Raw genomic sequence first — 25,642 nt, forward strand, 5'->3', positions numbered from 1 at the left:
AAGGAGCAACAGCCTCTTCCTAGACTTGGAGCTTGTGGTGGTTGGATTGAGTTAGTCAGATGTGATCTGGCCCAGATAATGAGAAAAGATCAGGCTTTGATTTTCAAAACTGCTGATGTCAAGGCATCTTTAAAAATCTCACCCTCCTAGTGCGGATTTGGTCACGTTTGGGGTCTGGATTTCTTGTAATATAAAGCTTTAAAATGATGGCTGAAAAGCAATTCTTTTTATTAAGAAGCACAGAAACACAACGCAATATACTTCTCAGTGTTCTTCATCCCAGTTCAATCTCTAGAAATCCTACAAGGCTTATTAAAGCAACAAAGTGCAACTGTCTAAGACAACCATACTGTGGAATATTTTTAAATTCTATCCTCTTCCATTGTCCTGGTGCTCAGCTGGCATCTGTGGAGAGAAGATTTGATATTTTTTTTTGGTGATATGAAGACCCAATAAATACTTCTTGTGTGTGGGTTTTTTGACATTTGTTTTTTAAAGTAAGAGGCTGGTTCTGCTAAGTATAAGGAAGTAACAAAAGGGAGACCTCTGCAGTCTCCATTCTTGGACCATTCAACCATTTCTTCTTTCCTCCCACAACATAATATATTGGTATAATGTAAATAACACTGTCATCTTTCCTAATTCAACAAATCAGGTTACATCTGACTTCCATTTTACAGTCCCTCTAACTTTTCCTTTTTGGAAAAAATTGTAGTTAATGTAGGGGAGAGCACTAATTGCTGACTCGTAATTGTGGTTAATGGAGAGGCAGCAGGTCTAATGAATAGGGCATTGGGCTGAGATGCAGATAGTCCTGGATTCTAATTCCAGTTCTTGCTGCTGACCTTGAGAGAGGTTTCTCAGAGAGGCCGAGACTGAATGAACTACCCCCGGAACCGCGCTCACCATAAACCTTGTGCTTCAAGTGCCCATACAAGGCACACGTCTGCAACCTGCCTTTTCAAAACACCCAGCCACGTGTACATTTAAAAAAACAAACTATCCACCAGAACAAAACACTACATTCCACACACACGGTTTCTCTTTGGGAGCGTGAATGGGAGACAGAACAAGCCACATGCGACAGATAGAGTCCCTTCACTTAATGCATGATTGGAAGGTGATGAGTGCAGTAAAAGATTTTCTATAGAATAGATGTGGAAGTCTCTGGGCTCTGTTTGCAGATGCTCTTCATTCAGGCCTGCATTTTGCGTTTGAGCTCTGCATTTCAAAAGCGAACTCCGCCTTCCACAAGTGTAATCTTTCCAGTTATTTTAAAAGGACCGCACGTGGGGCCACAACTGGGGAAAAGAATCAGATACCTGGTGTAGTGTAAGAGAAACCATTGCTGACCTTACTACATGCTATCCCTATGAGATACAGACCATCAAAAATGTCCGTGAGGGGGGGTCCTGGAGCACTTGGGGCACTCCATGCTGTCTCACTGATGTCCTTCAGTAATGTCTTCATTTCTGACTCTAGATACTCAACTGTTTTTTCTACCTGCTAATAAAAACACAGGAGGGAAAGTGAGGGTAGGATGGAGGAGAAAGAGTACCAAGCCTGCTGGTCAAACTGCAAACTGAGGGCCAAGACATTAGCTACGCCTAAGTTTAAGTCCTATACTTGTTATCTATTCAGTAGAACTACCTGTTACTTAATATTTTTGTATTACACTGACCTCTGGTGGCCATGGGATGAAATCTTTACACTTAGTTGAAAAAAATGTTTTTAAAATGTAGCAGCTAAGTAAACTGAGCTGTTTGTAATATTGGCTTTTGGAGGGAGGATGTTTGTTTACCTCTCCCGCTTTTATGTTTGAGCCAGCAGAGCACCAAGGAAAACAAAGCCACCGGAGAAGCTAGGTCAGAGGTGCTGGGTGGAGTGACTGCCTCTTAAGAACTGAAAAAAGTCAGATCCTAGATGCCTGCCCATGTGCTCATTGAAAACACTTGGGCTGAACATAAATCCTGTATTGCAGGTGCTTCCTACACAATGGCAAGACACTAACGGGCCAGACTTCACTAGTTTATTCACTGCCTTTATTTGGGTCTTAAGCATCTCCAGTAGCACAGCCTTCTCCTCCAACCATGAAGTCTGCAAGGAACTTAATGTATGCATGCCACTAATAATGATTGGATGTGATAGCGCTGGGTGGGCATAATGGCTAATTAAATATCAGTGCTGTGAGCTACACCATAAACCCAGTCATAAGTTTGAGGCCTCATCCTTCCCCCCCACTGATGTACACATGCACCTTTTCTCAGCAGCCTTCTCTCCAGTCTAGCACCTGGAAATAAGTAATTGGTTTGTTAACCTTCCGGCCATGCTACACAAGCAATCTTCTTTACTGCAGGCTGTTTGGGAAGAGTAGGGATGGAGAACGGAAAGTCTCTGGGTTTGAAGTCGCTTTTTAGTGGTGGTGGTGGGGGGTTAATCCTGTCATGAGACAAGGCAATAATCAAAGAACTTCTGTTTATATCCTATAATATGAAGCACTGACAACCTGGGTTTGGTATATTGAAGGTACATTTTATAAACAGTTTATAAAGGGTTACTCAAAGAAGTCTTAATAAATGGTTAATGAAGGGTTGAGTGCAGCAAGTCAATATGATCCTTAATGATGGATGTAATAGAGTGGCCTAGCCTGTCCATTACAGGCTAGGAGGCCTGGGACCAGCCCTGTTCAATTAGCCTTCCCCTGCCATGCCACAGCTGTGCTGGTGGTAGGATCTTTATAAAGGGAGGAAACCAGCAGAGCTAGGCCTACTAGAAAGAGCTGTAGGGACGTAGCTAATTCCTGTAGTGAGCTGTGGGACAAAGGCCAGGCTCCAGGAGGGCAGCCCCAGGACCTGCATTTCTCAAGAGGATCAGGGAGCTGAGCGAGCAGAGGAAGGGGTGAGTGACTTCTCTTCAAGGAAACACAGGAGATGGAGTTTGACCCTTGAGGAAGGGAGGCTCTATCTCTGTGAGGGAAAGCCCTGACTGTCTGTGCTCTGGTAAGGCGTGAGAGAGACTTGGTTTAAAATAGCAGGCAGGCCTAGCAGGATGGAAACCCATTTTGGTTTCTGTGGTGTTTGGGCTTCCAGTAGGGAGTAGCCCAGGGAATCAGCTCTCTAGCGAAGAGTGAGAAGAACTGTGAGTTTGACCCCAGAAGGGGCGGAAGGATTTTGTGTGTGTTAACGTAATGCAGGACTATGGGCAAAGGTGGTGTTTGTTGTGCATTGGGAATACTCCAAAGGGTATTGAACTCTGAGGAGATGCCCTTGGAAGGTCAAGCTCTGTGAATCCCCAGGAGAGCTGTAAAACCCTGGGATAGGGCTACTGCATGCCATGAGGGGTTCTCTGGAGCTGGTTCCCTAGTTACAAGGACTTATCTGCGCCACCTTCTCCTGAGGTGCACATAACCATCTATGACACATACAATGCCAGCGTGTAACTTGCTTGTAGTGCTTAGTGAAGAATTAAGTATTATAAATGTACCTTTGATATAGCATATGATGACCAAAACCGCTAAATAACTGCATGGAATGATGTATTCCTTCCCTTTTCTTTTCGGTCCAGCCTAATCACCAGATTCCCATTGGTGTTCATGGAAGCTCTAGTTCAGCTACTTAAAGATGTTCTCTGGGTGAAATCCTGCCTCCTCTGAAGTCAGTGGCAAAATGCCCATGGACTCCTGTCTCTAAGCCTTTAGTTCCGCTGCAGGTAGTGCAACAGTTCCTGCCCTATCAGGACAGTCTAGCTAAATTGAATCAGGGAAGGAGAAGTGTCTGAAAGCATGACCTCTTGTCCCACCTTTTTGGTCAGCCTGTTGGGACACAGCTCCGCTTAGGGCCCGGTTGCAGCAGTTCTTACCTCTTCAATCGCATCTAAGCGCTTATGGATGGTGGTGTGTTGATTGCACCAGTCGCTTCTCTCTGAACTTCCAGGTGGTACGCTGACAGGATCTGCAGCAGCTGCAGAAACAATCACAGTGATTTGCCAGGGGCTTTGCCCTTCTAACCATTGATAACCTTTCATCAGCCAGCCCAGCTCGGAACTGTAGCGACTGAAGGGCTCTTGGAATGTTAAAGAACATGCAATGAAACACAAACACCATTTTGAACCTGTGCTTCTAATATCTAAGCCCCTAAGCCATGCCCTCGGGCCTCACATGGTGGTACACACACTGCTTGGGGCTGTTTGGATCAAGCCGTACACTTCTTGACACCAAGCCCCGTTATATGCATATTCTGTGCTTTCCAGGATCTTGCTGTATCTATACTAAGATATATCCTGATGGTCAAGGAGGTGCAGCTGTACTTCAACGTGACTCTGTACCAGCCTTCCTCTAAAGGCAAGTGGTGCACTCAGGCCTGGAAGGGCAAGCATGCGTATTTACTTGTACATGGTGATGCCATGCTATGTTGCCATCGAACAAGTGTCTGTTGCTCTAGTTTCACAGCGGGGAGGAAAAATCTAGACATGTACAAATGATGTGTTTTGTTGACAAATCGTGTGTCTGTGGGACTGTTTACAGTGTGGTTAATCTTTGTCTGTTTATCTGCTTAGTGCTGTTGATTGTTTGCATTGCTCTTCCTCCTAATTTATTCAGGGACTTGATTGAGGGCACTAATGAGCTTCTTTCACTTCATATTAGCGTACTTTTTGTTTTCTTGTCTGTAGCCTCTGAGAGGGTGGGTGTGAGTTAGGAGCCTGTCAGCATTCATTCATTAATGTAGCCGTCTCATGAAAGAATTCCCTTTAATAATTCTTTCATATCTGTGCTCTGCTGCTTTAGGGTTTTGTAAGCATTTGTGTCAAATTCTATCAGCGTTCTTAAAAATTCATAACTAATGGTACTTCCAAATACACAAGCATTTCAGCTGGGAATGCTGAACATGAAAGGGACAGGAGGCAGGACAGTCCTGTGGAGAAGGCTGTGAGCTGGGAAATGGGGGTTCTCTTCCCAATTCTGCCACTGATCTGTTCTGAGACCTTGAGCAAATTAATTCCTCCCCCGCCCCTCATCTGGTCTATTGAGATTGTAAGGTCTTTGAGATGGGATGGTCTCTGTGTTTGTCCAGGACCCAGAGCAACGTGGGTCTCATTTACTTGGGTCTTGTTTCTGATGTTGGGTTTGGTGTGAGGGTGCTGGGTAGCACTGGTGGTTTGTGGTTTGCAGAAGGTCAGACTAGATGACCTAGTGGTCCCATCTGGCCTCAAACTCTGACTCTAAAGAAATAATGAGTTAGTTTTAAAAAGCTACTATTAAGAAGATGACTGACAGACACTAAAGAAATGGTGGAGAGACATCTTGTAACAGTAATACATTCAGCTATTCAATAAGGGCCTGATCTAACATTCCCGGAAGTTAACGGGAGTTCTTCTGTCAAGACCTATGATAGCTGGCTCAGCCTTTAGAGTTGGTGGCTACTCCTGGCACCAGCCCACAGGGCTGAGGCAAATGTAGAGGGTGAGCAGAAGAAGACTATCTGCATTGCTAAACAGAAGCCACAGAGGGAGATGAGGGGTGAAGTATAATAATAGTCATTTAATATTTACAGAACACCTTTTCATAGCAATGTCACAGGTCTGTATAAATCTGAGCCCAATAATGTTTGCCATACTTTAAATTCCTCAGCTATGCCTTAAATAAAGAGGCAGACAGGCATCTTGGTTTCTAGCAGGAAAGGAATTCCATAGCTGAAGTGCATAGTTATAATATAGAGAGGAAGAATGGATAAGGACACTAGACTGGGACTCAGGAAATGGGGGTCCAATCCTGGCTCTGCCACCGACTCTTTGACCTTGGGCAAGTCACTTAGTCTCTTTTTGCTTCACCTCCACATCTGTAAATATACAGTCTTTCTCTCACACTTTATCTTCTCTGTTTGGATTTGGGACTGAGACTGTCTCTCACGCTGTGTTTGTACAGCAGGGCCTGACCTTGGTTGGGGCCTCCAGGTGCAACCGTTGTACAAATAATAAGTAATAAAATTCCTTGACTCCCACTGACATCTGATTGCTCATTAGGATGAGAATTGGCAGGCTTCTCAGTTTGCCCCAATTACAATGAGGAACAGATAGAGAGAGAAGCCATGGACTCCCTGAGCTAAACCACAGCCATTTGTGTCTATGTCGCACTTCAGAATTGGTGCAAGAATTGGCAGGAAGCTAATACCAAGGTTTTCAAATGGAGCTATTAGGTGAAGGAGCAGGGACAAATATGGCAATTTTCTGCGATATCCTTGGGTGACCTCATTGAATTAAGGTGAAGTATGTTTGAGGCCCATTTATCCATTAGTTCTTGTTGTTGTGGGCTGGGATTGTAGTATTTCTCTAGGGGGAGATGTTATGTGAACCTTGGGAAGTAGTATGAATCTCAAAAGTCTGTACTGAACTTTTTGGGACAAACAGGGTCAAATGGTTTGCCTGGGGAATCTCTGGGGAGGGGTAAATGCAAATCTCCCACCCAGAGCCCAAACATAATTTTTTCAGACCCAGTACAAACTTGTAACACTGACCCCGTCCCACACACATACCACAATCCCTTATCCCATACATACAATCTCATGAGCCATGAACATTTTTTCCTCATGGTAATGGGCCCTGGTAAAGCATACCTTCTGCCGCCCCCCTCCCCACCTCCCTTGTGGGGGCCCTGCTCCCACCTCTAGTGATGCAAAAAAAACCACCAAAACAACCCAGCCTTTTGAAACTATGCCCTGAGGAGAGAACTGCTGTCTGCTGATTACCTGTTTCTGCAAGCTGGAGATCAAAGGCCCCAGCTGTATAAAGGAAAGGCAGAACTATTCAGGATTGTTCTGGCTCTGAGCTAAGATTGTTATGAACTTGTAACCACATAAAAATCCTTTCGTCAGGTCTGAAGGACTGACTCCTACCAGAGCTGTTGTGGGAGTTGGAGTTGATCTCTGGTTAGCTTATTGGCATGCATGTATATTTCTTTATTTTTAATGTGTTTTCTCTGTAATGCTTTCACCTTAAGAATAAATGTCTTTACTTAGAAAGACCTGGGTGGTGACTTATATCTGCTGGCAATTAGATTGCTCATTGCTTTCTCTTTGAAAGCTAAATGCTGATGTTGGCCTATATAGGCAGGCTGGTTTACTGGGGATATTACAGTGTAGGCAGGGGCATGGGCAGCCTGGAAAAACCCTGATCAGGAGGTAGAGTGATGCAGGTCTCTATCCAAGAGAGAGGTGATGGTGGAGGAGTCAGGTGCCTAGAGTGAAAACCCTTGAGGGATCACAGAAAGGGACTATAGATGCGGTTGCCCTGAACTTTGACAGCTGCCAGGTGCTAATAAGGATGCAAATTGCTGCATTTTGAGTGCGCAACAGCCTGGATGTTGGGCAAACAGGAGATCTTGAAACTGAAGAGGAGTGGTGGTACCTTTTTTTTTTTTTTTTTTCCCTCGAGCCAAAACCTGTCAGTGATGTGACATACTCTTGCTTGTGATTCCAGAGAGGACAGAGATGTTTCCTTCTCCTCCTCCATATCCCCTGTTCGTTGCTTATAGAATGTTTTGGTTCTATAATCATTCAAACACCCTACCCTTTCTTAGGTGATAAATACATAGCAGAGTGTGAATGTGTAGTAAATTATTTCATTTAATACAGGATTTATTGCCGTGGTGAAGCATAATTAAATAGTCTGATGGATAGGTTTAAGCAGGATAGGATCATGGAAGGGCAAGGTTGACAAGCATTTATGAGTGAGTGTGTATTAGGTATATAAGCAAAGTACTGCAGTCATGAAAAGTCTACACGCTGAGTCCTGTCATGCAAAGCCTACTAGGCATTAGTCCTAAGGAGGCTGATGTAAGAAGGTGACTCAGGAATAAAACTGTACCAGTAAAACCACAAAATTACTGTAAAGAATGTGCTAGTGGGTGATGGTTGTGAAAATGCACCACAATGTACCCACCTAGACCACAAAACACCTGATGGGAGATTCTACATTAACCACAGGTTACGGAGGACTTGTCTACGTAGATGCTAATAAGAATAAGGAGATAAGATAACCTATGAAAAGTGGAGCACTCAAAGTTCCTGGGATGTGGAAATGCAAATAAGGAAGAAGAGTCAACATCCTTATGCAAATGTCTGAGCCTTACTAGGACTAAGCTTACCTCAAGAGAAAAGGTGTTGTCCTGCCTGTGTGCTGGGGGGAAGACTGCATGGGGAGATGTCAGGATTCCAACCACTGGAGGTGGTGATGAGAGTAATGACTGACACTTCAGGGTCCCCCAGCAGGAGATGTGAACTGTGAGTGATGTCTGTCATAGAGAAAAGTGTTTAGCAAATAGAGAGATAGGGCTGTTGTGTTGTAGTATTTGTGAGATGGTTTATCTGCTTAGTGAGTTTGTTAATAAAGGAAGTGGCAATAAACGGGAATTGTTTCTCATGTGCTCCTAGGGTGTCGTATTAGCTAGGGTGTCCTGTAGCTCTCAGGAGATCGAATCTTTAATCAGTGCACTCTAAGAGAGTCATCTGTAATCGATATATTCATCCATCAGTAAGGCTACAAATGAAATGCTTTTTCTGGGCAGATATCAGCTTCAAGCATACACAGGCCTAAATAGCCAATGAGTGTGTGAATCTTACCCTTTCAAATGAACTCGTGGGAAATTCAATAGGACTGGCAGACTGGGCTATGGACTTGGATGAAAAGAGGGGCAGAGGAAACCTGAGGCATACAGTGATGGTCCCTCCTCCTCCATGGGCTTTCTGCCTCCTATCAGTCAGCCAGTGGGAGAGGGAAACTGATCGGCTCCTCTCCCTCCTGGATTTAAACCCTTGCACAGAGTTTTGTTTTACCTACCTGATTCTGTAAGGAAGGCAAAAGTTAAGCAAGCATAGGATGTAATTAACAGCAGTAGCTAATGTAGGCACCCTGAACTTCAGGGGCCTTGGAACTTGATTGGGAGTTTACAGTTGGGAAGAGCCTGGGAAACTACAACTCCCATGATGCCTTGGGGAAGAGGGGAGAGACTCTTCCCCTTCCAGAGAGACAGGGAATAGCATGTGGGGGACTCCATTTTGGTGCTAGGGTGGAGTCCAGCTGAGGCTGGAAGCTGCTGGCTGCCTGCTGCTGGCTACTGCCTGCTGCTGGAGTCCCAAAGCTGCTGCTGCCTGCTGACTGCTGCTAGGGTCCCAAAGCTGCGGCTGAGAGCCTGCTGGAGCCTGTTCGAGCAGGGAGCTTCGGAGGTTGCTGGCATTGCCCAAGCCAGGGCAGGGACTGAGCCTAGAGCTGCCTGAGGTGGGCCTGCAGTGGAGGTAGTGTGAGTGCCACCCCCCCTGTTGTTTGGGGCAGGGCGTGTAAGGGAAGGGGCACTGCACAGAAACTTTCACTGGGCCTGAGAAGAGGCAGAGGGAGAATCCTTTCAAGCAGGGCCAGGACTGCAGACCTTTGGTTGGGCCAGCTCCAAACCTCCAACGGGACAACTGAGCTGAACTGAACACCGAACCCACAGAGTGCTGTCTGCTTCAGATCTTCAAGCGCGCCCACGCAAGCAAGGGGTTAGGGCTCTGAACTCTTGGGGAGTGTACACTCTGCAGGTGGGGTACACAGTGGCAGTGTAAATGGAAGTTTCGACAAGTTTCATTTGTTTTCATACTATTTTTATTAATTGATTTATTCAACTGCCCTGTGGATTTAATATAATAGTGATGTTTAATTTCAGTCTGTTATGCTATATGTCTTTAATTTGTTAAGTAAAGTTGTGTTAACTCTAATTTGAGTATATTGGATGTTTAGTTTGCATAAGTGCAATTGTTGTTATACCTGTCTCAGATTATTATCATTATTATTATTATTATCAGACTAGGTTTAGTCCTGGAAGCTCCCAAGGCCCGCTATTAAGCGTGTGCAGGGGCCAGCCAGGTGGAGGCACCGCCAAGTTTAAATTCCTTTAAAAGTAAAGGGACTGCAGCAGGGGGTGGATAGAGGATTCCCACCTATTCTACATCACCGCTGGGATACTCAGGATCTCCTTTGTTGTTAACAACCTTAGCGCCCTTGCACACCAGTGAGTGTTGCCGGCTCCCAAGTAACCCAGACATAGAAGGGGGGTTACACTGGAATGAATGTTCGTCTGTCACAACTGGTGGCCTGTGTGCAGTGCAAATAAAAGGTCAAAAGACTAGCTCATAAGAATGGCCACTCTGGGTCAGACCAATGGTCCATCTAACCCAGTATCCTGTCTTCCAACAGTGGCCAATGTGCTTCAGAGGGAATGAATAGAACAGGTAATCATGGAGTAATCCATCCCTTTGACTGTTCCCAGCCTCTGGTAAACAGCAATCTCTCCCTGTCCTAGCTGTCCCAGAAGTAAAATACCTGGGATCCCATTGGGCGGGACCCTAGGCCTATGAGAAAATGCAAGTCCTGAAGGCTTGCTGACTGAGGTATTTCTTTTGGCACCCTTTGTCCCCCTCACAAGGGAGAGGGAGTTATGGGTTATATCAGAGGTAGTCCATGATTTTTGATCAAGGTCCAAATTTTTTGGTCAAGGGACAGTCAAGGTCTAGACTCCAGAGAAAATAATTTTAAAAAAATAAAATAAATAAAAAGATGTCGGGGTCTGTTCAGAAGTATCTGGTGGTTCAGATTTAGCCCGTGCTCCACCTATTGACTGACTACCCCAGGATTATATGGTAAGATTCCTGTAAAACCTGGACTCATTTAAATGCCTGGTATGAAAGAGATGGGGCAGAGTGTCCTTCTTCAATGCTAAGTTAATAAAGTTGCAGCCTGCTGCTTCAATCCATTCGTGTGTCTGTGTCTCCTTTTTCCTGCATGTCCTGATCAACGGGCATCAGAGCTTATGTTTAAGTTCTCCTCTTCTACATATGCAACCTCTATTTCCCCACAACTTTTAAAATCTCTGATTATGCCTTTTTCCTGCCCTGCCCAGCCAATATCATTTACCTTCTCTTTGGAATAGGCTTTCATAGAAACCATGTGTATAGTAGCATCATTAGAAGAAAAGTTTGCCAAAGCCTAGTGAACTACAGGAAAGTTATTCCGTGCAAGAGATTTTATTATTTATATGCCCGTTGAGCGTACAGGCCCACGTAGAGAGCCTGCAATCCAAAGAGACAAGTCAGGAAAAGGATGGGAGGGGAAATAGAGGAACTTGAGAGGTGAAATGACTCACCAAAGATCATGGGAAGAACTGATTCCTGACCCTAATCTAGTTACCTAATCACTAAACCACGCTGCCTGTCTTGCTCTGCAATGTAGAGTACTGCTCACTGAGAGAGGGAAATTGAAATATTACATTTCAAATATACACTTCTTCCAGCTCAGAGCTCTAGTCAAACTGTTAGTAATCTCATTCACCATCTAACTTGGACCTAGTTTACATTGTTAACATACAGTAAACAACTTTTAAATTAAATAAGCTAGTCTCAGAAGTAATTCTTTGCTTACCACCTTCTCCATTTTCCCCTCTTTTGCTCTACCGCAAGTTGTGGAGAAGGGAGAGAAAATGGGTACAGAATATATATTGGCGCCTGAATGTTCTACTCAATTTCTTAAGTACAGTTATAAAGTGGATAAGAGCCACGATAGAACAAGTTACACTAAAAGTTGTCACCTGAACTAAATCCTAGAAATGTAGGGCTGGCAGAGATCTTAAGCCCCCTGTGATGTGGCAGGACCATATAAACCTAGATTGTTCCTGACAGGTGTTTGTTCAATCCATTTTTAAAAAACCACCAGTGATGGGGATCCTCCCTTGGAAGCCTATGCCAGAGCTTAATAACCTTCATAGTTAGAAAGTATTTCCTAATTTCTAACCTAAATCGCCTTTGATGCATTTTAAGCCCATTACTTGTCCTACATGTACTGGACCTGGAGAACATTGAACATCATCTTTTTTTTAAGCATACCTCCCTTATCATGTTTCAAGACTGTTATCAGTCCTTAGTTGTCTTTTCTCATGACTCAGTGATCCCAGTTATTGTAACCTTTCCTCATAGGTCAGGTGTTGTAAATCTTTTTTTGTCTCTCTCCTCTTGACTCTACTCAATTTGTCCACATCTTTCCTAAAGTGTGGTGCCCAGAATTGGACACAGTACTCCAGCTGAGGCTTCACCAGTGTTGAGTAGAGTGGGACACTTGCCTCTCATTTGTTACATATGAACCCTCCACCCCTCCTGTTAATGCACGGCAGAATGACAATAGCCTTTTTTGGAGGGGGGCAGATGTTTCACATTGTTTATTCAAAGTGTGATCAACTATAACCCCCAGTCCTTCTCCAGAAGTACTACTGCCTAACCAGTTATTCCTCATTTCATAGCAGTACGTTTGATTTTTGTTTTGTTTTGTTTTTAACTTCCTAAGTGAAGACCTTGCACTTGTCTTTACTGAATTTCATCTTGTTGATTTCCGACCAATTCTCCAATTTGTCAAGGCCATTTTTTATTCTAATTTTGTCCTCTGAAGTGCTAGTAACCTCTCCCAGCTTGGTGTTGTCTGCAAATTTTCTAAGCATACTCGCCACTCCATTATCCAAGTCATTAATGATAATATTGAATAATACCGGTCCCAGGACTGACTGACTGACTATCACCCAACTAGATACTCCTTCCCAGTTTGACAGCGAACCATTGATAACTACTCTGTCTTTCAACCAGCTGTGCACCCACTCTATAGTCATTTAATCTTGACCCCATTTCCCTAGTTTGCTTATGAGAATGTCCTGTGGGTCTGTGTCAAATAGCCTTACTAGAATCCAGAAATATCACATCTACTGCTTCCCTCCATCCACTAGGCCAGAGTGTCACTGATCAAAGAAGAAATTTTCTGAAGCTAGATTAATTTTTTCTAATCTAGAATGTGATTTGATCTTTATTTTAAAATGAGCTACTCAGTGCTTAAATAAAGACCATTTCCATTCTTCTGTTTGCAGGCAGATTTTGATTTTTTTTTTTTTCTTTTTTCTTTTCTTTCCAGTGAATTCCCCAATAGGCCGTGCTGCTGGGAGTGAATCATACTGAAGTAATGTGCCAATTTAACACTTAGCAAGGACTACTGAAATTTGGCTTGTACCTAGTTGCTGACTATTCTGCCCTGGGTATAGAAGGCTACAGTCATTGATATTTTGTTGCTACAGCTGATGTTCTGGGAACATTTTTATACTATCTTCACTAAAAGTAAAAGGTAAGTCTGTGGCTATAAGAATCTACTGCATAGATCAATTACGAAACATACTTGTATGTCATATGTAATTAGAGCTTGACAGTTATGCAAGGCTATGACAATGGGGTAAGCTCCATTCCACTAAGGGAGGCTAATAAAATCTCCCCCTTCAGTATTTACAGATTTAAGCCTGATCTGATTCAGCAGTATGCTGAGTGGCAGCCTTTCCTGTCTAGAAGACCTAGGTCAAGGAGAATTGCATGTGTACCTTCCCTGCTGCTAGTCTTCGTCCCAAAAGACCTACATTTATGATTCTCTTTAGTGTTCTCGTCAGCAAAGATGATTTATTAACCGAGCCCAGTGGTGGGGCAGATGTGGAGGAAACCGTTTCTCATTCAGCTTTTTGAGAACTTGCCTAAGTTAACTACAATGGGTAAATACTGTAGAAGTAAAATGTGCAGTATTCACAAAGTACAGACAGAAGGAAAGGCATGTTACAGTCCGTAACCTCTGATGAGGACTGACAGCTCTTGTCCTGAACTTAGTATAGCAAATGTAAGAGCACAACCCAGGGAACAATCCCACAATGGAATATTATTTTCTTTAGGACCGAGTACTGGGATAACCTAATTGTAGGTGGCTGGATCAGGAGGGTATGGGAAAGTTTGAGTGGGAGGCCAGCACCGATTGTGTACATTCATTAAAGTAGCCTTTGCCAGCTTTAATTTATGGGCCGAGCCCATATTGTTTGAGTTTGCTCGCTTTATGGAAACAGAATACAAGGAAGTTAGTGTTTGACCAGTTCAGCCTCCTATCTTTATGATCTTTATAACATTCTTGACAGTTACAGAAAACGGTGGGCTCTAATGGCATGAATGAAGCGGTAACTCTCTTTATTTGTGCTGCTGGACACAGACTGTAACTTTAGGGTTCTCTCTGCTTCTCTAACCCCTCCAACAGTCTGCAGTGCCTGGTACCACTAGGTTTCCTTACATCTTGGCCCTGACTTAGCAATTATGGAGTACACTGCTATAATAAACCCCTACCACTATTGCAGAATGATGTTAGAAGCAGGGATGGTACAATTAGGCCTTCCCCAGAATATCTGCTTTTTGTCTTTACTGTACCTTGGCCTGTCTGAGTGACAGTGAGATTCTGTTCTACAGGAGGAAACTCAACATGATACTGCCTGACCTGAGTGTCGCGCTAAGCAGGTGTGCGCTGGGTGGGGTCAGGATGACCCAGCAGTTTTTCTAAAGCAGGGCATCCTGGGATGTGTAAGGCCATAGTAGGAAAGGTACATTTCACTGGGAGATCAAGTAAGAGGTCAAAGAGTATAATACAAAGAGTGTCCGCTTCTGCTTACATCTGTCTCAAGATAGCTGGGTAAGAATTAGACCTAAAGGTGGTTCTGAAACTCAGACTTTTTTAGTATATGTGTCTTTTGTGGAGTTGGTTTCTAATTTTGTTCCCAGTGTGGCTACAGTGGAATTAAAATCCCAGCCTGCCTGTGTGTGTGTTCCATACCAGCACAGATGAGAATTCTCCCTCTCTGTCTGTTGTCCAACTTCAAGTGGATGTTGTTTTGTGGAATGCATTTTTGCTATCAATGTTGTTTTGCCTCATTAGACCGTAATGGATTTGTTGAGAAAGGAGAAACTAGTGTAATGTATTGTGGTCCTGTCTCTTTAAAATTAATCGTGTCTCCTCACCATTGTGAAAGGTCTCCATCACTCAGGGTCTGCAAGACCCATTTTGTTTTTTATCTAATAAAGAGAGTTGTGTTAAACAATTGTATCCTTCGTCTGCTCTGGGTTCCTGAAGAATAGAGGCTGCAGCACACTCACAAGGAAGACACTCTCAGTTGCTTGACCGTGCTAGAAAACTCAACAACTTGTGGCTGGTGATGGCTAAACGAATCCTGAAGGCCTTTCCCAGGAAGAAACAGGACTTTAGAACTTAAGAAGCAGGAAACAGTACAGTAATTAAAGAGTGTGGTCAATGGTTGGGGCCTAAGGATCTCTAGGGGAAGCCCCTCCTACCATTAGTGAATGATGGTCACAACTGTGTGTGACGTGTCCCTTGTCCTAAACCTTGAGGGTTGGGTTAAAATTGGACCCTGGATCCAAATCATTCTTGCTTTCCTCAGCTCCGCATGGCACAAGGTGTTTATGTGCACATAAGGAGCGAGTATTTTATAAGTTTGACCTAAGACGGCGTATGACCGTGACGCTTTCCTGATAAGGTGTATGCGGGGTACATAGGATCCCTTGGGTCGGATATTTACATAATAATACACCAAAGGGTGACATATGAGTTGTTCACTGGCCATCATAATCATTGCAAATTGTATGTATGACTTCAGGAGTTACATCTATGCAGAAAATTATGTTCTTATGGTTTTGGCATTAAGACTGGTCATCAGGAGATGATATACCTCAGATATGGTTCTTTCAGGCAGAAGGTAACTGACACCTATCTCCCTACCTGGCCATTTGTGTATTGGATGCCTCACACTGTGTGCCTACTTGCATACTGGGCCAGGTGCAATCTAAGAAAATGCAAAATCTGCAAGAGAGGAAATCTACGGGAAGAAGCAAACAGCAGGGGTGGTGTCCTGTTTACGAATACAGACAAAGGATGGGTCTGCCATATTTTGGAATGCAAAGAGACAGGCAGAATCCTTCGTCTAGGAGGCAAACTGACAGCGTGTTTGTCTCATGAAAGAAGGGTCACAGCCAGCCTGGATGTAAAGCACTGCAGGGATTTTTGGGTGAGCAATACTTCATTAGACATGAGCATATCTTGTTAATTAAGTTTTGCCCATAGAATGTGTTATGATTTTATTTTATATGTAACCTTTGGTTTCCAGTACATCTGCTAACCTAAGCTTTGTTAAATAGACTGATAATATTTATATCTCTTTATAGTGACCTCTGTGTGAAGCAGAGCGGTAAACTCAGGCAAAATCGGTCAACTTCTTTGGGAGCAGTGGATCGGTGAACTGGTGTCCAGTGGACCAGGGACTGGGAATAGCAGGAAGATGCTTTGAGGGCTCAGGGGTTGGAGTATACCTGTTGCTAACAGGAAGAGTACAGTGGGGCCTGTGAAGCCTCAAGGGGACTTCCTGTGTTGCCCATGGCTGGTGGAGTTGAAGAGCTGACCCGGGGTGGGAACAGACAAGTCTTCCTCACGCCAAGGGCAGGTGGTAGTGAGGTGCCTCAGAGTCCATCCCACAGCACATGGCATAGCCTTTTAATAGGGGATGGTTACAGTAATTAACTGTAAATTCATTTGCTCTTCGCCAACAGGCTAACGTGAAGTAACATTGCAAGCCTTGGTGAGGTTCTTAGGGTCACAGCTGGTGTTATACCTCCCCCAGCTTGGACTCCTTCCTCCTGTTACCGTTGTTCTGTCATTGCCTGCAGATAACTTCCGTACACTGTTAAAACGATCAGCATCCAGATCCAACGCAACAGGTTATGTTTTCTCAAACCTCCCCACTGTTGCCTGCCACTGGTTTGTTTCTACCAGTGGCTGCAATAGTGATATAGACAGAGCTCCAGTTTGGCTGCCAACATGAAGCACCACAATGCCAGCTGCCGCATATGCCTTGTCTACACTAGCCCGTCCATTGTTACCATGGCTGGCAGAACTGAACTGCTGTAAATGATTACCCACCGCGAAAGACCAAATCAGACCTGCTGAATGTTTTCTATGTTGCACCAGCAAATGATGTGGGCCTTTTGATTTTAGGTTACAAAGTGATTTTAGACATAAACATGGCTTGTCAGCTCAAGCTTTTTGCTTGATATGTAGGGAAGCTTGCAAAGCTGGTGTGATCCTACTTTCATGTGACTGTTTGAAAAGCTGTGTATGATATAGTAAAAATTAAAAAAACTTACACACCTCTCTGGGTATGTCTTCACTGCAGAGTTAACTGTAGTTATCTACACTCAAGCTATTCTTTTTGAGCTAGCCTCACTCCAGAGAGAACAGCCACACTGAAATAACACTTGAGCAGCTTTGTCCCATTGACCCTGCACTCACTTGTGTGTGGCACTAAGGCTTCTGGGAGAATGTCCCAAGGTTCTTTGCACGGCAGTACATTGAGCTGCTTTATGAATTCTTTTCCAGTAAACCGTGGGAGACCTTGTCTGTCCTTTCTGGGGAGGTGGAGAGAATTGTGGGAAGACATTTGAGGACTATTGCCGCTGACGTGGAGCTAGCTTGTGTCCACACTGCAGAGTGGTCATGTTAGCGCTGACAAGCTGCGCTAATTTGAGCGTTAGCCTATATCCCCTAACAGGCCAACCAGCTTGAGTTAAAAGCACCACTACCCAGAAGATAAGGGTTTTTGTTTGTGGACGGGACTTCAGGTAAAGGCAACACTTAATACATTGTGAGTTGAGTTTGCCAGGAAGACAAGCCCTGAGTTACTCCCAGGGTAAGTGTTCCATTCGGTTGTCATATTATTGGTTCAATTCACAAGTAAAAGACCTTATTAGTCTACCCTTGAGAACAACTGTCTCTATTCTAAATCAAGCACAAATTGCAGCACAAAGAGGCCCATGACAATGTTATAGGTCAAGACTGATTATTTGTTTGCAGATGACTAGTGAGAAAGGAAGTTTGCACAACAGCTGCAGGTTTAGATCTAGCCAAGGTGGCTAATTCCACACTTGAATCAACATCTAATCTTTTCCTAATCAAACAGAGGAATGAATATATATGTGTGTGTGTGTGTGTGTGTGTGTGTGTATATATATATATATATATATAATGTCCAGAGCAGAATTTTCTCTGGTTTCACTTAAAATATAGCAGGCAGTCTTACTGTTGGACTGTAGCCAAGGGTGGAGTGGAGCTATTCAAATAAGAAAAGTCCCACCGGGGATGAAGCAATTCAGATTAGTAATGTCAATGACTCCAATAAAAACATATTCCATGCAGAGCCCACTCTGGTCAGGGTAGTGATAATCTTCCAAACATGCCTTCCTTTAAATGTATGCCTGTTTACATACATGATCTCTATTTTTGAGGTTCAATTCAAAATTCACACAGGTCCTATCATCACTCACCTGCCAGTAGGTGGAAAGCTTCATTTACTTGACAAAAAACCCAGACTTCATTATCACTTGATTTAGTGTTAGGGGTAAGCAAACTCAGGCTCTAATTAGCTACACATGGAAGAAATTTCTGATAGTAGCTGGCTCTTTAATCTAAAAGAAGGCATAATATGATCCAATGGCTAGAAGCTGAAGCTAGACAAATTCAGATTAGGAATAAGGTGCACATTTTTAACCAGGAGAGTAAGTAACCATTGGAACAACTTACTGAGGGATGGGGTGGGTTCTCCGTTACTTATAGCCTTTAAATGAAAACTTTCTAAAAATATATGTTATAGCTCAACAGAAGTTATGGGCTTGATGCAGTAATTACTAGGTTGTGCTCTGTGTCCTGTAGAGGTCAGGTGAAATGAGCATAATTGTCTGTTCTGATCTTCAAATCTATGAATCTACAACACTTGCTGTGCTTTGTTTCATCACCACTGTGGCTTTGAAAGTTTGACCGAAATGTTATTGGGTTTGTATTCTGCTCAAGAAAGTGTGGTGAGGGGTGGGGAAAGGGAGAAGAGTGAGGAGAAAAAAATCAAATTAAAAAAAGAGCTGACTACAAGCTAAATGAAAGACAGTGAGACTAAAACAGGAACCAGATCGCAAGTGAGAGAGCTTGAAAATATCCAAAAGATGGAGAGTAAGAGGGGATAAAATAACAGGGAAGAGGAAAGGCGTAGCTTGTGTGTGTGTGTGTGTGAGAGAGAGAGAGAGAGTGGGGGGCGGGCACTCAGTTGAACAGAAGGATCCTTCTATTCCTAATACATTCCTAGCACAAGCTTCCCTTAATGATGGTCTCCTTTGAGTTATGGGGAGGTTAGAATGGGCTTAGGAAAAGTTCATGAACTTGGGCACTTTTGGTGAACCAAAACAATGGTTTGAGAAGTGTGTGGCATCCCTGACCTCCCAAGGGATTTGAGCATCCCTGCTTAAATGATTCCCTATCTAAAAATAGTATTGTGCTCCACTTTAAAACCAAAAAACAACAACAAAACCATATCACTTTAAACTGGAGCTTGTGAGCCTGGCAAGTTATATACTTTAAAAAGGGACTGATGTGATTAGCAAACTGTAGGTTTAATGTTTAAAAGAGGCCCATGGCAAGCTTCAGATAGTTGACACTGTGCTGCCCTGAGCCTCTGTTTGCTGTGCTTTATTTGGTAAACTTCTATATAGTGGTTTTATGATGTATCTCAGTACTCATTAGGGTTTCACCCGGAACATCACTCTCTGCTTCCATGAATTCCAAGTCTCAATTACACTCACACCAGCAGGGTTGGAGGTACGGATGAACTTATATCATTAACTGGGTCTGCTGCTATCAGCACAACCCAACCTCCATTTAAGGTCCAGGGTTAAGCTGTTGTATTTTAGGCATTGTATATTGATGTGGCTCAGTGCAGTAATAGTAATAAATTACATGCAAAGATTGTTTGGAGCTTGTGGTATATTGTCCATAGGCTGCTGTGCTCCACTCCAGAGGTAGCCACAAGGATTTGCATATCTGTGCACAAATACAGCTTGAGTCTCTTCAAACTCTCCATGCAGAATAATGTTGCAAATTTTATAACAAGCAAGTGTAGAATGCGCTAAAGTGACCCAAACTACAGACAAAGGTCTGCAGTGCAGATTGGAGAGAAAGAATTTGCCCATTAACTGTGAAGAGTTTTAAGATAATTTCTAAGACTTCAATCTCCAGGGCTATCAATACAGAACCTGCTATATGTTGTAATCTTTGCCTCAGAGATTACAGTACCTGTGAACTTGCAGATGGTGTTTAAATGTCCGTGACTTGGGGATGTGAGCTAACTCCAAACTGATTTATTTATGTAAGGAACAGAGGGCAAAAATCTGGCTTACACTAGAAACGCTCTTAAATCTTAGCTACGGATTTGCTTCTATGGCTGAGTAATCTATTCAGTGGTGTGTTTAGACTTCTGGATGCAAAGCATATCACTGTGCAATTGTAAGATGCATGCAGCCAGATCTCAAACACCCAGGCATGCTGATCATCCAGGTCCAGTTGTTGATCTAAGGATTGTTCATCATTTAATTCAGAACATCCCGTGTAGCACCTTGTAGAGCAGCTCTGGGTAGCACACTGGAGTACTTGAACGTAATGAATGAAACAGTTGTTCTGTGGGGGCAGTTGCTGCAGTGCCCCAGCTTGCATGGTAACCTCAGCAGCACAAGAACCGCAATGAATAGCCTACCAACCATAGCAAAAACACAGAGAAGCACAGCTTTTAAGTAGGGACCCACCTTCATGTTTCCCTAAGGCAGGGGTTCTCAACCAGGGGTACTTCAACTCATCTAGATGTAGTTTTACAACAGGCTCCATAAAAAGCGCTAGCAAAGTCAGCACAAACTAAAATTTCACACAGACAATGACTTATTTATACATCTCTATATACTATACACTGAAATGCAAGTCCAATATTTATATTCCAATCGTTTTATTTTATGATATGGTAAAAATGAGACAGTAAGCAATTTTTCAGTAATAGTGTGCTGTGACTCTTGTATTTTTATGTCTGATTTTGTAAGCAAGTAGTTTTTCAGTGAGGTGAAACTTGGGGATACACAAGACAAATCAGACTCCTGAAAGGGGTACAATGGTCTGGAAAGGTTGAGAACCAATTCCCTAAAGTAGTCCGTGCCACCACTAGTCTTCCTCAAGCTACTTGTAAGTAGAGCTGGTTGAGAATTTTTCAGACATGTTTTCGGTGGAAAATGCCAATTTTGTGATTAGTTCAGACAAAACTTTCTCAGGTTGGGATGCAGGAGAGCAGAAAAGCCCCCAGAATACCTATAGTCTGATGATTAGGGCACTGGCATGGGATAGAGAAGACCCAGGTTCAAGCTCCTCTTCCGTATCAGTACCCTGATTTATTGGCTATACTAGGACGGGTCCTGCTCATGTTTGTTTGGGTCAGAATGAAAACATATTCTAAAATCTTGAAATTTTTCTTGAAACACAAAAGATGTTTTTCAGCCAGCCCTACTTGCAAGCCAGAAAATGCAGTAAAGGGTAATGAGCTCATATAGTGTGAAAGGAAAGTTACAGTGCCCCATCTAGACTGAAAGCTAGCATAACCCTGAAAGATGTTTTACAGCTAGTCTCATTAGGCTGGTCTAATAACAGAGAAGGTTGGCCTGCGTTTGTGAGAGAGAGGGTATCACTCATTTCTCAGGAACTGTTTTGGTTGTGAAGCAAGCCTGATACCTTGTCATAAAATCCAGATGTTGAGTGCTGTCAAGAAGTAACAGGAGAGGTAAAATAACGATCGGCTCAAGTTATTAGAAAATACATAATGCAAACATTCAGCAATGTGAGGTTTGTGATTACGTAAGGACTATGCACCCTTGAACCAGCCAAATGGAAATTTTGATTGAAAATAGATTTCAGTGCTCACCATAAAAGCGGCTGCAATTTCATTAGGGGGTAGACCAAAGCTGGATGTACTACTAATAAAATAAAACATAGATTTCAGCGTGCTGTTTATGTGTTTGTTCTGGGGTCATCATCACTGTGGTATCTGCATGCTTAGAGTTATGTGCTTATACAGCTCAGGAATAAGTATAAGACAATAATTGCAAAAGCACCAGAAACTAAATTTATTATTATTGAATGGAAAACTCAACTTAAAAATGTGTCTTTCTATTGAGGAAACCACTCTGATCTCCTGGGAATATTGATCTCACAGTGCCCATGTGGAGTCAGTTCACGACATTATTATTTAAAGCTGCCACAACTGTATTATAAACATGCAGGACATTAGAAGCAGCATGTGGATGTGGTTCTAAACTTCTGCAAAAGCTCAATGATGGTATGCTTCATGAGTGATGAAAAATCTCCTATTCTGTAATGTTTCAAACTAGAGACGTTCTACTCACATGTATTTTAATAGCACAAAATATGAACCTCTCCTATTTAAAAAAAAATACTTACATAGTGTTTTATGAACAAACGCTACCTGTGTCATGGTCACACAAAATCCCTGTTGACTTGCTTTCAGCACCTATAAAAAGAAAGCATCTCCTTTTTCCCATGCAAACCCAAGAAGTTAATTATCCTCCAGTTTGTGCCTTGCGAGCTTGGAATCACTTACCTGAAAAATCTTGCTCCTGCAGCACTAAAATAAAAGCCAGAGCCCAAAGGAAAAGCATGGTTTCAAAGCCTCCAAGCTCTGTCTGGGGATGTCTCTCCTAGTGCAGGCAGAGAGGAGTCCCTCCTCGGCTTACACTGACTCCCTAGTCCAGGCTTTTGTGCTGAGGTTTAGCCAGAGAGCTGGGAGGAAATACTCCAAGACTGAGCCAAGATTCTTAAACTGATCTCTTTCCGTCCTCTTTTTAAAAACGCCCTTCAAACTCCACAAAGAGTCCAATTACCCAGGCAAGCTGGCTGCGGTCCAAACTTCCCAAACTTTTTACTCTGTATTTATTTATGCTGAGCACGAGTGGAATGTGCTGAAGAGCTTTGAATCCCAAAGATAGGCACATGGGGCAAGAAAAGGTGGGGGCTGCCTTGGATTTATAAATGGCTTCTGCCTGGGAGCATGAAATGGAAATGGGTTGTGTGGATGTTTGTTCCTCCTTTAGGAGTTTGTCTAGGGTGAGGATATGGAGAGTGAACATTTAAGAACATAATGGCCTTTGTCATATGGTCTATTACAGCGGTTCTCAACCGGTGGTGCGCGTGCCACTGGTGGTATGCGGAAGAAGGCTGGGTGGTACGTGAGCCGTACCGCGCCGCCGGAAGTGCCCTCCCACCCACCGTCGCGAAACCCTGCCGCCGAAAAGGGGCAAAGTCCCCCGCCGCCACGAAACCCCGCCGCTGCCGGAAGTCGTCCCCCCCTCCCCCCCGCGCTGCTGCCGCGAAACTGCCCCGCCGCCGAAAGTCCCCCCCACCCCTTTTTTTCCCCAGTGGTACTTGGGGGGGAAAAAAAGGTTGAGAACCGCTGGTCTATTAGGTTTGGTGTGAGGTTGAGGGGGGAGAGATGGGGTGGGAGGTTGTTTTTAAATCCACAAATCATCCTGGCAGTACAAATTCTCTTAATTTAAAAAAAAGATATTGGCTAGTGGTTAAGGCTCTTTTAGGCAGCTGAAAATTGTACTGGATGAAATATTATTGGACTTCAGGTGTCAATAATAATATCTAACTTTTGTATAGGGCTTTTCATCCATAGATCTCAAAGGACTTTACAAAGGAGGTCGGTATCATTACCCCCATCTTACAGACAGAGAAACTGAGGCACAGAGGTGAGATGACTGCCCAAAGTCACCCCGTAGGCTGGTGGCAAAACCAGGAATAGATCCCGGGCTTTCTGAGTCCCAGTCCAGTGCAGTGCTCTGGGCAACACTCTCTACTAGTAGTTGTTCTTTCTGCCTGATGTCTTAAAAGTACTGGTGGGCCTAACCTGGTCATTGAATTTTCACATTGAATTTTCAATTCTGCAGCCATCTTAAACCCTAACCTAGATCGTGATATTTTTTTCTGATACCATCATGCATGAAAATTCCAGAGTCAAGGAAGGCTCCTCTCGAAGACTTGCGTAACTTTTAACAGGATCACAAGTAACTGTTACCAATCAGATATTTTTGTCTAATGGGGCTAGCCTGTATCAGTTGGGCCAGTGATTAGTGTATGGGACTAGGGTTTGGGTTCAAGTGGGCTCTAACAGGGACTCCGCCACAGAGTTCCTGTGTGACCTTGAGCACATCACTTTAAACCCTCTGTCCCTCAGATTGCAACTGCAAAGTGGAAACTATACACTTCTTCACCTCACAGGAGTGTGAGGCTTGCTTAATGTTTGTCAAGTGCACCGAGGTTCTTGGTTAAAGGGGATATACACAAGCAAAGCATTGTTCTTTGAAGGAAAACTAACACATGGAAAAAAATTACAAACGTCGCTTCAGCAAAGAGTGGCTGTTCTAACATAACATCTGTTTATAGGTGGGGCCTACCAGAAATCCTGTTGTCTGACTGAGTCTGCAGAGTTACTATTTTTCTTGGATGCTTTTGAGGATGACCTTTGTGAATCTTTGACCTAAGCAGAAGTATTAACAAAGAGGCCTAACATGGATCCGTGTCCCTAGTGCCTCCTTTGAAACATATGGGAACAAAAGCAGCATCAGGTCTTCCACAGTCAGAAAAGTCTGGCTTTTACTAAGTGGACCAAAAGATTATTTCAGCTTCTCTGTCAGGCATACTCTGCACAATGCAGGTTTCATGACCGTGCATTTCCCTGAAACACTTAGTGTCTTTACTGTCTCTTTGTCTTGTGTCCTTCCCGGGAGATCACCAAGTAGTGCCTGAACTTCGTGCATGATAGTCACATCTTCTCAGTACAAAGACATAAAGTTAAGAACAGTTTTGCTTGGAATATACTTGCTCTAAGGTTATTCCTAAACACCAGAGCTGGTCAAAAAAATTCCAGGAAAAAAATATTTCCTGTCAGGAAATACTGATTTGATGGAATTGAAATCTCCCACAGGAATGTGTGGACCCCATTGAAACTCTTTTTGGAAACTAGGTAGGCTGATTGTGACTGGTCAGCTTGTCTGCCTGCTACTTCCTGCTAGTCAGCCAGCTGGTAGATAAGTGAGCAAGAAACCAGACTGCCCAGCTGTCCACCTTGTGGATGGGCAGCTTTTCTGGCTGGCTGGTTCCTCAGCTGCCCTGAATTTTGTTTTCAATTCCATTCTGATTCTCTTGAAATGGAATTCCAATTCACAAAATGTCACAATTTGGATTCTTCGTTCCCATTTGGAAACTTTTTTTCCTCAAAATTGTGACATTTTCCACAGAATGGAAACTCCAGTTCCCACTCAGCTCTAATAAATACTTTCCTCTGTTCACAGATGCTTGGTGTTTCTCTTGACTGTGTCCAACTTTTGTTTGGGAAGTGCTTGTGATGGTGAGAACGTTACATAGATGGTTGCTCTGACAGTAATGTGATAGTGACTGATTTTTTTTAAATGTGCTTCACCAATGAATTTAATTCCATTGTCTAATAAATAAGTTACCCTGGGGCAGGAGAGCATGCCTCAGGCGGCTTCACAATGGAACGACTGGCATGATAGTTCTGTGCTTAATGATAGTTATGCTCACAGTTTTATAAAGTGGATTTCACAAGCTTTTCTACATGTGGGAGCAATCAATTTTGCAGAACTAAAAAGCCACAGGTGGTAAAATGGTAAATAAACCCTGGTGTCCATTTTCACTGCAAATCTCTCTGCAGTTGTGACCAGCCGACTAAAGAAGGGGGTCATCAGATGGTCATCAGATGGACTAGAAAAACACTAGAGAAGTAGGAAAGCATTGATGGGAGACTGGTAGCTGCACTGCCAAGGTGTTAGGTGACTGC

General features: G+C 43.4%; 2 protein-coding genes across 4 annotated transcripts in view; one reads left to right on the top strand and one right to left on the bottom strand.

Annotated features, from left to right (window-relative positions):
- Positions 1-211: 211 nt before the first annotated feature.
- Positions 212-22,579, bottom strand: PLAC9 (placenta associated 9). Of its 2 annotated transcripts, none has more exons than XM_067539864.1 (4): positions 22,385-22,579; positions 3,859-3,959; positions 1,386-1,503; positions 212-405 (listed from the first exon to the last, which is right to left on the bottom strand). In XM_067539864.1, exons 1-4 carry the CDS (start codon positions 22,440-22,442, stop codon positions 395-397), a joined length of 288 nt encoding a protein of 95 aa, XP_067395965.1. In that variant the 5' UTR covers positions 22,443-22,579; the 3' UTR covers positions 212-394. The 2 variants fall into 2 exon arrangements, with proteins under 2 accessions (XP_067395965.1, XP_067395956.1); XM_067539855.1 differs by having other exon boundaries at positions 1,386-1,506.
- LOC137147547 (L-threonine ammonia-lyase-like) overlaps positions 2,774-25,642 on the top strand; it is a 78,548-nt gene continuing 55,679 nt past the window's right edge. The window contains exons 1-2 of one of the 2 annotated variants that reach the window (XM_067539826.1): positions 2,774-2,898; positions 12,970-13,176. In XM_067539826.1, coding sequence (XP_067395927.1) covers positions 13,133-13,176 — 44 coding nt within the window. In that variant the 5' untranslated portion in view covers positions 2,774-2,898; positions 12,970-13,132. The remainder of the gene's footprint in view (positions 2,899-12,969; positions 13,177-25,642) is intronic. The other variant, XM_067539841.1, reaches the window with a different exon arrangement.

This window comes from Emydura macquarii, unplaced genomic scaffold (assembly GCF_026122565.2).
Source record: "Emydura macquarii macquarii isolate MOO-44397 ecotype Brisbane River unplaced genomic scaffold, CSIRO-AGI_Emac_v2 contig_67, whole genome shotgun sequence".
NCBI lineage: Eukaryota > Metazoa > Chordata > Testudines > Chelidae > Emydura > Emydura macquarii.

Bases quoted from the DNA above. Each gene is read 5' to 3' on its own strand.
- PLAC9 (XM_067539855.1), bottom strand. From the start codon at position 22,442: ATGCTTTTCCTTTGGGCTCTGGCTTTTATTTTAGTGCTGCAGGAGCAA. The intron at 3,960-22,384 runs GTAAGTGATTCC...TTGTTTCTGCAG, and splicing joins GCAGGAGCAAGATTTTTCAG to CTGCTGCAGATCCTGTCAGC. The intron at 1,507-3,858 runs GTAAGAACTGCT...TGTTTTTATTAG, and splicing joins GCTTAGATGCGATTGAAGAG to CAGGTAGAAAAAACAGTTGA.